The 18,897-nt window shown below is 29.4% G+C and overlaps 1 protein-coding gene and 1 non-coding gene across 2 annotated transcripts; both read left to right on the top strand.

Annotated features, from left to right (window-relative positions):
• Positions 1-3,116: 3,116 nt before the first annotated feature.
• LOC127078971 (serine/threonine-protein kinase STY13) lies at positions 3,117-6,742 on the top strand. The gene is made up of 6 exons (XM_051019389.1): positions 3,117-3,326; positions 5,233-5,523; positions 5,642-5,925; positions 6,011-6,237; positions 6,330-6,472; positions 6,551-6,742. Exons 1-6 carry the CDS (start codon positions 3,117-3,119, stop codon positions 6,740-6,742), a joined length of 1,347 nt encoding a protein of 448 aa, XP_050875346.1.
• Positions 6,743-16,591: 9,849 nt separating this feature from the next.
• On the top strand, positions 16,592-16,698 carry LOC127089538 (small nucleolar RNA R71). The gene has a single exon (XR_007791119.1). It is a non-coding gene; the product is annotated as a small nucleolar RNA R71 (small nucleolar RNA).
• The last annotated feature ends 2,199 nt before the right edge of the window (positions 16,699-18,897 follow it).

The raw sequence follows: 18,897 nt of genomic DNA, 5'->3' as shown, positions 1-18,897 counted from the left end.
GTTTTAATTTTTTTATTATATTTCAATGGGTGTACTCAACTATCCAATTCTAAATCAGTTGGACATACATGAGAAAGTAGTTGAGAAAACAATTATGGGTGGTGCAAGTACTAAAGATAATTGTTCCGCCTCGCATCATAATATTGAGACCACACCACCTCAAGTAGATAACACTGAGAGATTATCAAGGATGGTAGAGGAGATTCCAGAACTCTCAGAGTTTAAATGAAACACAACAATTTGTTATACTTCATAAGAGTTGTCTTCTGGAAGTTTTGAAGGAAGATGATTAGTTGGACATACACGTAATACAATTGTGGTGCTCGTAAGTATAATTTTTATGGTGATTTCAATTTATATTCATTATTCTTATACTTTAACATAAATATTTGAATTTTGCATTAAATTTTAATTAGGGTCTTGCATGGGATGTGTGTTGAAAAGAAATTGAAAAAATATTATTTCTTAGATCAATTGAACATTAAATTTCGAGGTAATGCAACAAACACTATTCAGATGTATATACAAAATAAGTTGATTAGTGAGAATAAAGAATGATTCTTGATGCCTTTTATCCATAAGTATGTATATGCTTTAATTTATATTTTCATTTATAAATCAATTTTATACACATTATTAAATATTCTGAGTGTTTATGTAGGAACCATTGACAACTAATTATTTTATGTTTGAAGCAAAATGTTGTAGTTATGTTATGCTCGTTACACTATAAACTTGATGAAGATATGCACAAGGTTTTGAGCGGGTAAGTGATATTATTTGTAATACTCAACTTTTACCTTTATTTTTTAATACTTTTTATTCATGTTTAATTTTTACCGGCATATAGAGCTATGGAGGGATACAATTTTGTGAAACGTAATATATAAGGTAGAAAGCCAAAGTTCATAGAACCATATGTAAGTATTACTTGTGCTTTTTCACATTCTTTTATTTTCACTAATGTATTACTTGTGCGTTGTGTGTATTAATTAATAACTATATGGAAATTGTTTGTAGTCGCAAAAACAATATGAAAGCTTTGGATGTGGATACTATGTCATTAGACATATGTTCAATATTGTCTCTGGATGCATTATTAATGGATGACTTAAGGTATTAACTTTATCCATATACATGTAATTTATGTATATTTGTTAAGTTAATGTTGATGTTGTTAGCTTACCATAATTTAAATTTTGTTAAAATTATAGGGGTTTAACGACGAAACGTCATTCCCACAAGAAGATGTAGATGACATCTCATCACATTGTATAGAGGTTTTGTCATTATATGTGCAAATATGTATATGTTCAAATATGTATATGTTCTCTTGGTAGAGGTTTTGATTATCCCAAATGTCATTGTAAGTATTGTAATCATTGTACATTTGGTTTTGTAAACAATGTAAATTTGATATTTTGTGTTATGTTTTGTATAAAATACAAATGATTTGGTTCTGTCACATTATTTGTATGTTCCATGTAAAATAATAATACAGGTTAATCAAAATGGGGTTTAAAATAAACCATAAATGAAAAAAAATATGTTATACCCCTCGGTCATTAAAAAAAATCGACATAAAAATGAGTCATTTCCCTCGTTATTAACAAAAATCGAGAGGTATATGACGCACGCACATAGTTTTGAAAAAAAATATATTGTTGGTGGTGATCGAACCAATGACTATTTCAATTATCCCCTAAATTATTCAGAAATCAAGGAATAAGGTGACCGATTTTCATGTCGTCATTCGTTATATTTATAGTAGTGAAGAGGCACACTTTCTAAGATTGGACCCTGAAATCATTGTTTTGTTACTATAGTAGGTGGAGAATCCTTGTTACTTTTGTCGGCCATAGGAGAAGGGATGGAAATAATATGCAAAAGAGAAGGGGGAGGAGAGGGATTTAGAGATTAAGATTAAGGAGAAGGGAGACACTAGAATTTAGTGGGAGAGATCAATACCGAAATTTATTTATACCATGATAGAGAAATTAATATTGGAGATTAGGATTAAGGGAAAAGACAACGCTAAGATTTAGTATGAGAGATCAGTACCGACGCTTCCTGATATCTATGATAGAGAGATTAATATTGGTTCTGCCTTCTCGTTGATATGGATACATTATATATATATATATATATATATATATATATATATATATATATATATATATATATATATATATATATATATATATATAATACTCAATAAGTAATAACTAATGAATAACTATTTACCATAAATTCTAATAATATCATTTAATTATTTACAATAAAATTTAATAATATTTTTTTATATATTTACTCAGTAAGCAATAGATCAATTTAATATAGAGATTAATTACTATACACTGTCAGTGTAAAAAGTTTTACACTGTCGATTCATCACCATCCGTTTGTATTACTTTATAGATTTTAAAAATAAAAATCAAACTTTTTTTAATATCCGACATCTATGATTAACTGACGGTGTAAAATTCTTTTATACCGTAAGTATATTTCAATTAAACTCTTTAATATAACACTTCAACAATATTAAACTCTTCGGCATATGCTAACATGTTATCAAAATCAATGAGAAAAATAAAATGAAAGATCCAAATTTATGAAAATTCAAATTAGTAAGCTATAAAACTGGACTTTAAAGATGAAGGATAAAAACTTAAATTTTTTTGAATAATGAACAAAAATGTATTTAAATCAATAAATAATTATAATCTCATAGTGATGTCCGTAACATTAATTTAGAATTGGAAAATAAAGTTGTACTAAAACTGAAAAAAATATTATTTTCGACTCTTTTTTTAATGAAAATATGATAAAATATAAATATCATGGGAAAGAATAGTAAACAGCATTACCCCTATTGTCCATGATAAAGTATTGATATTTGAACATGAAAACGACCGAATGCAAAATGCGTACCAATCAACATGTTGGTTTCTTCAATGTTCATCACAAAGTCCGTCATAATTGTCGTGTGCTATTTCGGCACCAAAAAAAGAACGGTACAAAGGTTAAAACCTCTATCTCCATTTATGTTGCAACACAAGACTCGTACAGAAATTTAAAGTTGCATAACTTTGCAGGATAGAGAAGAAAAGAAAAATATGAATATGAGAAACAGTCCTCAAACTCAGAAGAGCCTGTCTCGGCAATCCTCGAAGTCGAATTCGAGGGCGAAGCAAGAGCCACTTAGCCCGTTTTCGGGTGGTGGATGTTGTCGAGGGTTCACCAGCGTGAAGACGGTGGCATCCACCACATCAACGGTGCAACAACATCAGCTCCAACAGCAGCGTTATGAGAGTTTGGAAGTCAAGGTATATATTGTTGTAATGATTTATGTGACGCAAAGCAAGATAGTAATGGAAATTGTTAATGTTGAGCATGTCTTTGAAATAATCTACGTAAACTAATTAAAAGTTTAAATATTGCATACTAAGCAAAATAGTCTTAGAAATTATTAATGTTGGACATCTCTTTGAAATTTCTGTATCTAAGTAAACTAATAATTTTTTTAAAATATTCTAAACAATCTTTTTTTCCAGGTAAATCGATCAAAACTTTCTCTTAATGATTTATAAATGCAACATTCTCAAAGCTGAGTCTGACTTCATGCTAAGAAAGAGATCTATATCATCTTCTAATTCAAATGATCTTACGTATATTGCAAACAGTTTGATAGTAGTGTAGTTGTTTCAACTTTCTAAAATTATATATATATATATATATATATATATATATATATATATATATATATATATATATATATATATATATATATATATATATATATATATAACATCAAATTATCAAATTTAATAATATAACAATTCCAATAATTTTTAACGCATATTCATATAATTAAATTCACCATTAAACCGAATGATATTATCATATAAATCATTTATATAAAATTTAACATCAATAAAAAACCATTTGATATAATAAAAAGAAGAATTGAAATTAACGATTTCTGATATTATTCTTCATCTCCGTTTGAGTTTTGTGACGAAGAATGAGGATTATTTGGGATTGGAGAGATAAAAACTATCTCCGTCGTGTTGTCATGTCTACTTTCAATGATGATCATATTAAAAGTCTTATTAATAGTTAACTTATCAAAATACAAATGGATTTTTAAAAAATCACAAAAATAAAATTTTGGTATGAATATTCAAACTGAAATTTTATTATTAAAAATTCAATAAAATAGAAAAAAATAAATTGATTTAATATATAGTAAACGTAGAGAGAGAGTGTAGTTGAATTGATAGATATTGTTTGTCACTATAAATAAATAATAAATAAAAAGTCAAATATTTCATACTATATTTTATATTTTGTTATTTATACAGATAATTTGTTTTTATAAATTTTGCTTAATATATATAGACTTTTTTTGTTAAATATAATATTTGAATTTGTTAAAATGAATGTTCATGTGAATAATTTATTGTTTTAGGGAATATAAGTATACTTGTTGGGTAAGAATTAAAATTTGACGAGGGCTTCGTACTTTTAAATTTAATTGGCAGTCAATACTCTCAACTAATCAAACAGTATAATTAAATAAATCAAAATTTTATTTTATTTTAAATTAAATTAAAATTTTAAAACAAGTCAAAATTTTAAAATTTAATTTAATTTAATTGGGTAAGTGCAATTATTTTATTATTTTATTTTATTTTAAAATAAATTAAAATTTTAAAATAAATCAAAATTTTAAAACAATTTACATTTAATGTACCAAATTTAAATTCATAGATACTAAATAATTTACCTAAATTTTTTGAATTTTTTGATATTTCAGCCCGACAAACAAAAGAACAAGTAAATGACCAATATATAAACCAGCAAGGCTGAAAGGTTGCTATATGGGCTGGATTTCCTTTTATTTTGCGTTTTTCTTTATACTCTAAATTTTAGGATATGTGGGTGTAAATTTGAAAGGAAAAAAACATGTGTTTGAATTCTAAGATTCAAAATATATAAAAAGGTAGGAAGAAAAAATACTTGTTTAAATTATAACATTTTAATGTCTATTTTTTAAAATTGTTCATACAAATAAATTCTAATGTTAAATTATTAAATATATTTAGTGTTTTTTTAATTATAAAATTTAACCCCTTATTAATAGATATATGTCTCTTGAAATATGAAAAGTTAATGTTAATTATATAGATACACAAAATGATATATATGTTGCTTTTGTGGCACAAGTAGGTGGCAGATATGGAAAAGGAGGTGCAAAAGCAAACAGAACTGAGAGTAATGTATAGAAAAAGAATGGAAAGAACACAAGATTATTTAAGGTACTGCCTCCAAATAGCACAAGAAAATGGAATCTTAGAACAGATTATTCACTCGAAAGGTGAACTCCAACAATCACCTTACAGTGTCAACTCCATTATCAATAGTCCTCAAATTCCCACTCCTATCCACCAACACCACCCCAATCTAGAGGCAATCATCGATCAAGCCAAAATCAACGGATGGTACATTGATCCATCGGAGGTTCGCATACATCTCTGATCATATTTATAAGAAAAAATTTATTTTTCAAATTTATTAAATAATCAATGTATCTGATATATCATACTGAGAATAATATATAGAAATTTTATTTGAACAGATTCAGTTAGAAGATAAAATAGGACAAGGAACAACAGCAGACATCTATCGAGGAACATGGCGTGGATTTGATATAGCAGTGAAATGTATTTCACCTGAATTCTTTCGAACAAATGCAAACGGTGTTGAATTCTTTGCTCAAGAAATTGAAACTCTCTCAAAGCAACGTCACAGGTTTGTGCTTAATCTAATGGGTGCATGTCTTGACCCTCCGAACCATGCATGGGTTGTTACAGAGTTTCTAAGCACCACACTCAAGGAATGGCTTTATGGTCCTGGAAAAAGGTATTACAGATTTAACTATTTTAATTAATTAATAATTTATTAATTAGTCATTATTACTAACTAACTTATTAATATGTAATAAAAGGCGCAGAGATAGAATTGTGCCACTTCCTCCTTTGAAAGAAAGAGTCCTACGGGCTTTAGAAATAGCCCAAGCTATGCAATATCTTCATGAACAAAAGCCCAAGATTATTCACCGTGATTTGAAGCCCAGCAACATTTTCTTGGACTTTAATTTGCATGTTAGAGTTGCTGATTTTGGACATGCTCGTTTCTTAGGAGACGGTGAAATGGCTCTCACCGGAGAAACAGGCAAGTTTTATAACAAATATAAATTAATTTGTAACTGTATTTATTTTTTTTTAGAAATTTGAATATATATAATATATTAATTATATTTTCAGGAACATACGTATATATGTCACCAGAAGTGATACGATGTGAACCATATAATGAAAAATGTGATGTATACAGTTTTGGAGTTATATTGAATGAGCTTTTAACAGGAAAACATCCTTATATTGAGACAGAATATGGTCCTGCCAAGGTATCAATATCATTAAATTCATCACAATTTTTGTTTTAATGTCATTTTTGTAACGTATTATTTATGTATATTTTTTAGATTGCTATGGAAGTTGTGGAGGGCAAGCTGCGACCTATGCTTCCTTCAAGGGATGATGGTGAGCAGTTGGGAGAATTGATTGATGTTATACGTCTTTGTTGGGATGGAAATCCTTCCACTAGACCGTCCTTTGATACAATAAGTCGTATTCTTAAAAGCTATTACAATAGGGTCATTCAATTTTCAAAATAGTGTATTGGAGAAGCGAAATCAAATAAACTATTTGTTTATTGGAAGGGAGTATAATCAAACATAACATGTATTTTTATGTTTATTTATTAACAATATTTAGTTTTGGAAATTAATTGATATGTAGTACCAATTTAAGAAGATTTTACATTTTCGTGAGATTAAATATGTATAATTTTAGAGGTAAGTACGATAAGAGTTTAACATTTTTACGTATTTAATAGTTGTGATTGACCGACAATATTTAAAAAATTTAAAGTAACAATATTTATTAACTAATTTTTTAAGTGAATATTTTATAAATTATAAGATAAAAAATATTCGATATACTATATTGTGTAGTTTGATAAATTCCTTTTATATAATATTTATTAGAATATTTAGAATATATTCATTCTTTTTTTATAGTATGAGCAAGTTGATAAGTGATTATTTAAATTTTATTAAATATATTTAAGGTGCATAAAAAATCAGTCTCAAAGAAGTTTTTGATGTTCAATGTTTGAATTTTGATTTTGATGATTTTTTATTTGATTTTGATTTTGATCTTTATCTTTTAGATATTTTTTTCCTAAAGATTCAACCACACCTACCTCTACCAATTTTGGATTAAATTTTTCAAATGTGACATAAACTGATTCTTCTTAAGAAAGATTCTTTTTTCAAAAGTTTTAAAAGATTGACTAGAAATGGAATATCCTAAATATAGTCCTTCATCACTTTAGCGTCAAACTTTTCAAGATTCTTCTTCTTGTTATTAAGAACAAAACATTTGCGTTCGAACACATGGAGGTTAGAAATATTACACTCCATTCCTTTGTATAAATCATAGGAAGACTACTTTAGAAATGGTCTTATCAAGATACGATTCATCACATAGCAAGTAATATTTACTACATCAATCCAAAAGTACTTAAAAAGGTTAGTCTCATTGAACATTGTCCTCTCTACCTCTTCAAAAGATCTATTTTTCTATTCTACTACCTCATTTTGTTAGGGAGTCTGTGAAGCAAAAAATGTGTGCTTGATTCCAATCTCATTACACTAGTTCTCAAAATCTACATTTTGGAGTTCACCACTATGATTGCTTCAAATCGATGCAATGTTTAGTCCTTTCTTCTTCTTCTAGATAATCTTACATAGTTTCTGAAAGGAAGCAAACACGTCTCTTTTATGAGATAATATCATCCATGTATAGTAAAATTAATCTAGTCATCCATAGTTATAAGGGCATAATAATTCCCGTCAAAATTCATAATTTTGAAAGAGGCAAAAAGATTCATATGTCATAGTTGTAAACATTTATTTGTGGAAATAAAATTTTGGCTTAATTTTAACTTTGGTCCCCTTATTTTGCTTTTTTTTTTGTCCCCTTTTTAAATTTTTGTGTTGGATTTTAGTCCCCAAAAAACGACCATAATCCAACTCAAAACAAAGAGACCAAAATTGAAATTTTTAAAATGGGAGACCAAAACCCCCCAAAAAAAAAGATAAAATAGGGGGACCAAAATTGCAATTAAGTCTAAAAAAATTTATATTTAAAAGAAGCATTTACTTGTTTACCCTTTTAACACGCATCACATAATCTATGTTTTTCAAAATGCAAGTTTCGTGAACCGATTACTAAATCCTTGCAAACCAACTTGCTTAGTTTAGCCATTTGGATATGAGCTACTCTCATATACCATAGACGAGATTCATCCTTATTATTCAAAAAATGTACATCATTTACAGAGATTTTGTTAAAGTTTACATTGTAAATATTCCCACTTCTAGAACTCGTAAAAAAGTTTGATTTGATTTAAATCTTATAACCTTGCATCTAGAAGAATCAAACATTACATTATTATCTTTATCGCATAATTAGATAATAGTTAGTAAATTATGCTTTAAAACCATCAACTAAAAGAACTTATCCAATTGTTGGATTGAGGAACTTACCAACGATACTATTCTAGATCGGATCAAGGCCTAAAGAGAAATGTCAATAAGGCCCAATTCTTCCCACCTTACAAATAATCACTCTCTCGGGTCAAAATGTATGAAACTCATTTCTTCAAGATTTCACTTCACTTTGAGTTGACCCATAACTAAATTGAGCACTATAGTGCTAACCTTGTAAGTTAGCTTCATCTATCGCATTGGAAACGGAGCTCCGCTGCACCATAAAGTTCATATTACGTTTTCTGATCATAATCTTGTTCTCCTACAAAATAGGTATTTATACCAATGATCATTCCTTTGTTGTTATCGCCATAAGAAAAAAAAACGTTTTTAGGAGTAAAGGAAGAGAAAAAATATGTATTTCCAATCATATGCTTTGAAAAGTCACTATAAAGGTATCACTTAGTGTTCGATACTGTAAAGTATTCCTGCATTATAAACTTAAATCTTAACTTTAGGTACTTAAATCAATTTGGGTCCTCCAATATTAGTGTAATAAATATTTTCTATAGATATCTCATTAGGAACATAATTACATAAGTAAAATGAAGCAGATATATTTTCATTTTATGTTCATGGTATTCTTTATAGAAGTGAGAAGTAGGATAACCATTTTTGCTTTCATGGATTTTCTTGACAAAGAAAAACAAAGCAACATGGCCATTTTTATTATAATAATTGCATTTAAAATAATTATATGTTGAGATTTTATCAGCATGACATATTATTGGAACTTTTAACATTGTTCTTAGGTTCATAACCTAGATCGTCTTTATTATATGAAGCTCTTTGATTTCCTAAAATAAGATTTCAATTGACTCGTCATTGGTAAACTTATGAAGTATGTTATGTACATCATCAATTTTATTTTACAAAACATTGTATTGTTCATATTTGGTAGGTTTTATCGGATCTTCAAAAAAAGAGGAAGATTTTATTAATATATATGTTGCCTCTCTTTAAGACTCTCTATTTCTTTCAGTGAGTTTATAGTGTCTATTTCAAGGGAAGAAATAGTAGTCTTAGAGGCATAAATGATGTGTTTTAATTTTCTCGATTCTTTATTTAATTTCTTACATATGCAAAATAACTCATCATAAGTAAAGTATGAAGTTACCCCATCATCTTCATGATTTTCCACGAGGAAGATGTTTGCTTCTTGATCTGAAGACTCCATGTCATTTTCATCCTAGACTATGTTTGCTTTCTTTGCTTTTTTTTAGGGTTTTCTGAATTTTTTCTAATTGCGATTTTTGGTTATGTATTTGTCTCTGGTTATGAGGGAACCTAGATTTTATATGTCTTTTCTTTCCACATAGAGGTCGGGTTAAAACTAAGATTTTCCTCCATTATTGTGTTAAAAATGTTGTTGCTTGTTATGTTTCATGATTTTTTTTTTAAGTTTTGAACAAGAAATGTCATATCTCTATCAAAATATGAATCATTTGCTTCTTCATCTTTGAGAGTCATGCTTTTCTTCTTCTTATCACATTCTTCATCCTTAAATCTCTTATTCAACTCCATATCGTGTTCCTGCAATTTTCCAAATAAATTAGCTAAATTCGTGGAAGATAAGTCCCTAGATTTAAAAAATCGCAGTTACTTTTGGTTGCTAGGCGTGGTTTAGGAATCTAGAGAATTTTATAACCAAATCATCATTTTGAAGTACTTCACCCAAAGTTATCATATGATTCATAATGTGAATGAATCGTTTTTCCATATCATAAATGTTTTTCTTTGGGATTTATTGAAAAGTTCGTACTCAATTGTACCTTCACATGTAACTTTTTTGAAATTCTAAAAAGACGAAAACATGTCGCCTTGATTTTTTAATTTCGCTGACGGATATATCATACTTTCACCTTGGTTATCTCATAAAGCCGAAAGGTAAAACAATTTTGAGTTTATTAAATCTAATGTAGATTGCTCATTTCACTAAACCCTATACTGAACATATAACTTCTAAAAATTAGTTAGGAAAATAATTATATGAATAATTATGTTATATTTGAAGAATAACTTAGATTGATTATGATTTTGAAGCATTTTGCAACTCAACATTCTTCTCACGATGTTTTATGGTTAAAACTTCTCCAATATTTCAAGTTCTTTATGCAACACTTCCTTTTCTACTAATTCATTCTTGAAAGCATAAAATTTGATGTTTTGAAAAATGAACAAATATGGAAGAAAGTGGAACAAAAACTAGAAGTATTTGAGAGATTTTAACAATAAAACGATGTGAGAAGAATGATGAGTTACAAAATACTAGAAAATCATTAATAAGTGTAAAATAAGTTTCAGATAAAATATAATTTTGCATATGATTATTTCCAAAATCAATTTAATAGGTTATAAGTTCAAAGAGGGGTTAGTGAAACAAACAATCGACATTAGATGTAATAAACTCAACTAGACGGAACAAGATGAGAGTTGCACAAAGAATCACAAAAAACATAATCTCAATATTAATATCAATAACAAAAATAACAACAACATCAACCACAACATTAAGAACAACAACGTCAATAAACAACAACAATATCAATAACGACAACGTCAATAAACAACCTATAGGGTTTAGTGTCTCAACAACAAGAACAACAACATCGACAAAAACAACATCAATAACAACATAAAAAACAATAACAAAAAGAACAATAAAAACTCTAGGGTTTTGGATATCAAGAACAACAACAAGAACAATAGTAATAACAAAAATATGACAAAAATATTAGTAATGGTGTTTGACATACCAGATCTCTGAAGAAGAAGTAAAAGAAAATGTTTTGGATCTCTGAAGAAGAAAAGAGAACCCTAAACACATAAAATCTTTTATTGAAGATGATATGTGTTTATGGATCTCGTTTTTTAGCGCTCTTTGTTAGGGTTCTGTTTTTGTTATTTAGACAAATGAAGCTTCACCCCCATTATCATACTCCTTGGAGAATAAGTGTTATTTCACTAGAGCTCGAGAAGTGAATGAGGTAGACACTGAGGAAATAAAAAATATAAAAATAATAACAAGAACAACAATAATGCAGAATAACAAGAAAAAAGCTAATGGACCAAAGCAAAACAAGAACGACAACAATAATAACTAGATGGTAACCCGCGCGTTGCGCGGAGGTTTTAACATTTTTTTTATCAATTTTGTATTTATTTGAATGTTGTAATTGTTAATATTTTGCTATTTTCATATAAATATAGAGATATTTAATTTATATTTTAATTTTTTTGTATATGTTTTATATATAGAATGATATTGAGGTAGTTTCAAGTTTTTAGTTAAATAAAAAAAGAAATTACAAAATTATTTTGATATTATTCAATTATTTTCCTGTTGGACTAAAATATGTTAATTATTTTAATAATAATATTTTTGTAACATTTGTTTTTGGAATAGAAGTTGAAGTATAATTGTGTAAATTTGTTTCAAAATTCAATCTTAAAGGTGACGCATCAAATTTTAATTGATGTGACAAACATAACCTACATGGTATATTATGTGTCGTAACATAATCCGTTGTATTAGATTTAATATATTATAATAGACAATAGATAGATTTTTTTGTTGGACTAAAATATGTTAATTATTTTAAATTTTTTTACTTTAGAGTAAATTTTTTATTTGTAGGTATTAGAAATATTTCATGTTATTAAGGAAGTGTATATTGTGTTTTTAAATTATACATTATAATTTTATAATTTTAAAATTAAAAAAATTCCAATTAGTTAGAAAAGTTGAACAAATAATAAGATGATTTGCTATTAAAAAGTTTAATCAAATGACTATTATTTTTTTTAATATTTAGAAACCAAATTTTTTATATTTTATATTTTTTTATTTATTAATTTATAAATAAAGTTTAAATTAGTTATGAAAATTGACCACTTAATAAAATTATTGTAGTTATTAAATTTTGTAAAAATTTTATATATTTAATATTATTTTTTTGTTAGCCTTCCATTTTTTTTATTTTATTTTGAATGATCAGTTTACTTTTGTGCTAAATGGTTTTTGGTTTAACAAAATAGTGTAGTTATTATATTTTCAGGTATTAGATTCTAGAAAAAAAATGAAATAGAGTAGTTATTAACAAAATAGTGTAGTCATTATTTTTTTTAGGTGTAAGGGAAAAATATTGAATTATATAAAGTGTGATAATTGTGTTTAGTTGTAATTAACTCCTCTAAGATATATAATAATAAGATTTTTGAAACATATTTGGAATAAAAGTTGAAGTGTAGTTGTATTTTATTAATTTGTAAATAAAATTTAAATTAATTATGAAAATTGATCAACTAATAAAATTATTGTAATTATTAAATTTTTTAAGAAATTTAATATTTAATATAACTTTTTTTGTTAGTCATCAGTTTTTTTATTTTATTTTTGAATGGTTGTTTCTTTTTGTGATGTTTTGTAATTTAATAAAATAGTGTAGTTATTATATTTTTTGATATTAGACTCTATAAAAAAAAGAATAGTGTAGTTATTAACAAAATTTTGTACTTATTATTATTATTTATAGATGTAAGGTAAAAAGACTAAATTATATAAAGAGTGATAATTGTGTTTAGTTATTAACTCTTGGGAAATATTTAATAGTAATATTTTTGTAACATATGTTTTCGGAATAAAAGTTGAAGTATAATTGTGTCAATTTGTTCTAAGATTCAATCTTAAAAGTGACACATCAGATTTTAATTGACGTTGCAAATATAACATATATGGCATATTATGGGTCATAACATAGTCCGCTGCATTAGACTTAATATATTATAATAGATAACATACCGAAGAATAATGGTGAGAGGGTTTTTTTATTTGCTAGGGCTCATTGGAGAATAAGTGTTCTTTCGTTGGCTGGAGAAGAAGTGTTCTTTCGCTAGGGCTCGAGAAGTCAATGAGGTAGACACTAAGTGAATAAAAAATATAAAGAGTATTTATCATGGTTATATTGAAAACCGAGGTAACATATCTGACATAAAATCTATAAAAAATAAAGGTGTCTTTTTGGTTCCAAAAAGAATAAAAGATTAGAGAGTATTTATCTCAGTTTTGATGAAAATCGAGGTAACATATCCGACGTAAAATCTACAAAAATTAAAGAAGTCTTTTTGGTTCCATATAAAACATAAAACTGCAGAAGCTGGGAATCGAATCTCAAATCTTGAGCATATATTTATGTTGTTTTTTCATAAAACCGAGGTAACAAATTGATTTTTTTTAAATAAAACAAGGCGTTCCTGTTACATACACCCTCGGCTTTATATTGTTTGTGGTGAAAGCTTCATCATAAAAAGTGTTATTTTTTGTAGTGTGTCATTCAATTGCTTATTGTTCTTAATGCTCTTTATGTGAGATACTCTTTTAATCTGATTTTGGGTACATTGGGAATATTGAACATTAGTCTATGTGTTGGACCTAGGGAAATTGTTGTACTTATGCTAGTTGAATAGGAATAGGAGACCCCGGGTAGTGGCATAGAGAATTAACATTCTATATATCACTTAACCCTGCTTACGCTGGAGGACTAGGGATAGAAAGCTCCGAGTAGTGGTTCGTGAGTTATTTTGTTAGGGATCGGGTATAACGATTTTGTTAATTTGTTATGGTGTTATAGTGATAAGATTATTCATATAAGACATTAAACATCAACAATAGAGGAATAGGGGGATTCTTGAACACAACATAACCGGTTTCGTGATATTGTTTACTCGTTTATTTACTTTTCATACTGAAACTCAAAATCCTCATTTTTTACTAGTTTTCTATACATTGCACACATTTTGTCTTGATTGAAGGCATCCCTTGTGGATTCGATCTTTTTATTACTTCGACATTATCGCTACACTTACCGATAAGTCATCAAGTTTTTGAAGAGTTAGAAGGAAGTAGTGAGGAATACCAAAAGAAGAATGATTTTTGCTTAAGCTCCAATTCATGAGGGACCTCCATTGATGTAATATTATTTTTCTTCAATTCACATGTAAGCTCCAAAATATACATAGGTTATTCCTTCTCATTGGACTTTCTTAGTGGTCCACTCATGATTCCTTCATCCACCTCAACTTCTTTGTTTAGCTTGCCCAATTCTTGCTCTAGGTTGTTGTTGATTTTGAGTAGATTCTTGTGAACTATGTTTTCCCAACTGGAGATTATTGAACAATCAACAACTTCTTCTGGACATTGTAATGCACTCAATATGTTGAACACCACTTTATGCCTATTGACTCTCATAGTTAGTTCTCCTCTTTCAATATCTATTAAATTTCTTCTAGTAGCAATAAATGGTTTTCCCAATAAGATGAGATTTTTTTCATTAGCATTGAAGTCCGTAATGATAAATTTAGCAGGGAACACAAATATATCAAATCTTATGAACTCATCTTCAATCTTCCGTTGAGGATAATAAATTCTCCTATCAACTAGTTGAAGGGTGATGTTTATTAGTTTGGCTGCTCCAATTCCTAACTTATTAAAGATAGACAAAGGCATAATGTATTTTCTTGCTCCAAGATCACACAATTCCCTTCCATTAAATGAATCTCCTATGTTAAACTTCCATGATCCTTCAATTTAGAAGGTATTTTTCCTTTAATAAGTTGGCTACACTCTTAAGTCAATGCTACAGTGGAAAACTCTCTCATTCTCTTCCTCTTTGTAAGAACATCCTTCATGAATTTTGAGTAATTTTGTATTTGTTGGATAGCCTTAATCAATGCTATGTTGATATGAATTTGCTTCAGAATTTCCATGAACTTTCCAAACTGCTACTCTTTTTATGCCTTCCTGATTCTTTGAGGAAAGGGAGGTGGGGGTCTCTCTTGAATAAATCTGGGTACTATGTCAACCTATGGCATATCAATTGGTTGTTTCTCTGAATTAGATATCATGCCAAGAGATCTAATATTGGTTTTCTCTTGTATTACATGTTCCTCTTGAGGCTTTAACACAAGTGTAACTTCGGTGGGTTCAGACTCTTCCCCCTCTGAAGTGTCAAACGTAATCAGATTTTCTTTTGATGATTATTCTCTTCTTAATGTTGATCCTTCACATTATTTTCCACTTCTTAGCTTGATGACCTTGCATTTTTCAATACTCTTTCCTCCAGAGGTAGAAGCTGGAGTTTTAGTGGAGCTAGGTAGGGCTCCCATAGTCCTTGAACTAAGTGCACAAGAAATTTTCTCGACCAGACTCTCCAAGTTCTTTATGCTTACACCTTGAGCTTGAAACTAGTTCTTGGTCTATTGAATGAAGTATTTAAAAAAACCGAACTGGTTGTTCCTTTGATTAGCCACATCATAGTTTTGTGGAAAAAACTAGGAGGAACTTGTGATTCTTGAGATTTAAGTTGGTTTTGGTTGTTGCTCAAAGAGAAATTTGGATGATCACGCCAACCAGGATTGTAAGTGTTACTGTAAGGGTTGTAGTATTTGTTATGGCCCACATAGTTAACACAAACATGATTTTTCTAAGAAGTATTCAAACAAGTGAGCACGCCTATAATAGACACAAGCAACCTGATGCGTGAGTCACAACCTTGTCAGGTTCATACACTGGCAACCTCTAATGTGTCAGTCACAACCTTGACAGGTTCAACCGATGTCACGTCAGGACTTACCATCATGTTTTTCATCATTTGGTGAATCTGAGCCACCTGAGAAACAAGAGTTATAGTCTTAGTGACTTCATGAACACCAGTTGGCTTTTTCTGAGTAAAGACAACAATAGTTCTTGTAACTAGCCATTGGTAAGTATTGGTTGTAATACTTTCAATCAACTTATACCCGTCTTCATAACACTTGGATAATGAGGCTCCACCACTAGATACATCAAGCATGTTTCTTAAAGAGGGCACCAATCCATTGTAGAACTTCTCTAGTTGAATGCATATTGGTATCCTAAGGTGGGGACATTATCTAAGAAACTCTTTAAATATTTCTGAAGCATCAAATAAAGATTCATCACCTCCTTGTCTAAATGAAGTGATCTCATTCCTCATCTTATCATTCTTGACAGGAGGAAAATACTTAGCTAAATTTTTTCCAACTAAAGCGCTCCATGTGGCTATGGAATTTGGCTATAGGTAGTTCAACCAGATCTTGGCTTTTTCCCTTAGAAAGTACGAAAAAAGTCTCAACCTGAAGGTGTCATCTATAATGCTAGGAATCTTGAAGTTACTATCCACTTCCACGACTTGTCTCAAATGGAAGTGTGGACCTTCATTTGCAGCGCCTGAGTATTGGCCAATGGCTTGTAAACATTTGAAACATCATTTGTTTAAACTCAAATTGACCCAAAGTGATCTCTGGATGAATAATACATGTGTTCATGGAATTTGGATCAAACATTGCATAATCCTTTATGTTTCTTGCTTTATCACTGATAATTCCAATAATGTTAGTGTCTGCCTGTTGATTGTGTTTTTAAGTGTCGGGTTTTTGTTATCGTCTCCACAGGGATTGTGAGATATCACCGCCTTTCGACAGTTGTTTTAATTCTTAGCTTAAGGTAACAATGGGGTTTTGGTTTTAGTCACGGTATCTTGCATAAAAGTGTAAGAAATTGCGGTAAAAGGTTTGGTTTTAATATTTGAGAAATATTGCCAAAGTTAGGGTTCGACGATCACTTTGCACGTATATGTTCGATCAACAAAACTTATAAACTCCTTTAGATGATAAACTATTTCACAAAGTCCTCCCAATGTGTTTATCTCTAACACACATTGTGAGTTTTCCCATTTTGATCCATTGTTTATCTCTAACACAATCTATCAAAATGACAACTTTTTGGTTCAACCTTATCGTGAACAAAATCATTCATTACTATCTCTAGCTAACAAACAAGATTGGATGAAAACCTAGGTAAAAAGTTGGTAAACATCTCTCGATCATAAACCAACACAAAGAGTTTTTAATAAGCACAAAGTTTTCACCATATATTCACCATTAAAGAGTTTACAAATGAAGATCATCCCATTTACACACAAAGTTAATGATCATCTACATCTAACCTTGACAAAATGAAGAACTTAGCTACTCATTTTCATGGTAGCTTGGTCAACAAGTTTCGGAAGAAGGTTGATCAACATCCGAGTCGAATAATCGAGATTGGATGGGAATCCACCTTCTTTTTGTGAAAGATTGTTAAGAGATGAAGAGAAATGATTTCTAGGTCACAAAGTATCTCTAGAGCAATGCTGGAAAAATATCTAAAAAGTACAAAAGTATGGAGGTGTAAAGTATGGCTCCAAAAAGTAGCCATTGCTACTTATAGTGCTGCTACTGAGCTGTCATGCTCGCTAGGCGAGCAGAATGGCTCGCCTAGCGAGCCCCAAAATGAGGCACCTGAGGCACCTGCGCCCAAAGAAATGTCCTTTGCTAGATTGGCATGTTCGCTAGGCGAACAAAACCTTCGCTAGGCGAAGCACACGCTTCACCCTTCGCTCACTACGCCAAATAAGGGAAAAGAGGGCGCTTTTTTTGGCCTATAATAGCGCTTTAAAGCGCCCTCTAATCTGGCGCTGGCATAAGTAAAGACAACGCTTTTTTTCCTGGTGAAAGCACTGTCTAAAGTGGCTCTTTAAGCCCTTTAAGGGCCACTTTAGAGGGCGCTTTTTAAAGAAAGCGCCCTCTAAAGTGGAAACATTTAAGGGTTTAGAGGGCTCTTTTACTGGAAAGCGCCCTCTAAAGTGGAAACTTTTAAGGGTTTAGAGGGCGCTTTTACTGGAAAGCGCCCTCTAAAGTGGAAATTTAAAGGGTTTAGAGGGCGCTTATTTTGGGAAGCGCCCTCTAAAGTGGGTGGTTATTTAAATTTTTTTTTTTAAAAAGCGCTATATTTTTTTATTTATTTTAGACAACCTGTATATTGAAGCAGTACACCCAAAACTATATAATTTGAATCCCTTTTTTAACACATTGCATTCAACAAGCCTTATATACAACAATCCATACATATACAACAATCCACTGATATATAATCGTTTAACTTCTAAAGATTCTAAATATACAACCAATTCATAACTTAAAAAGAAATAAAACTAAGTAGCAAAAGCATCTCTGAGATGTATGTTTTTTTTGCTAGCAGCAGTCTTCTTAGCAACAACCTCTTTTTGTTCAATATCAATAGCATGAACCTAAAATATCATAAAATTAGTTAGGTGATGTATAAGATCAAGAATTAACATTTTCTATGCATAAATATC

This window comes from Lathyrus oleraceus, chromosome 5 (assembly GCF_024323335.1).
Source record: "Lathyrus oleraceus cultivar Zhongwan6 chromosome 5, CAAS_Psat_ZW6_1.0, whole genome shotgun sequence".
Classification (NCBI taxonomy): Eukaryota; Viridiplantae; Streptophyta; class Magnoliopsida; order Fabales; family Fabaceae; genus Lathyrus; species Lathyrus oleraceus.
This window is presented reverse-complemented; position numbering and strand designations above follow the sequence as displayed.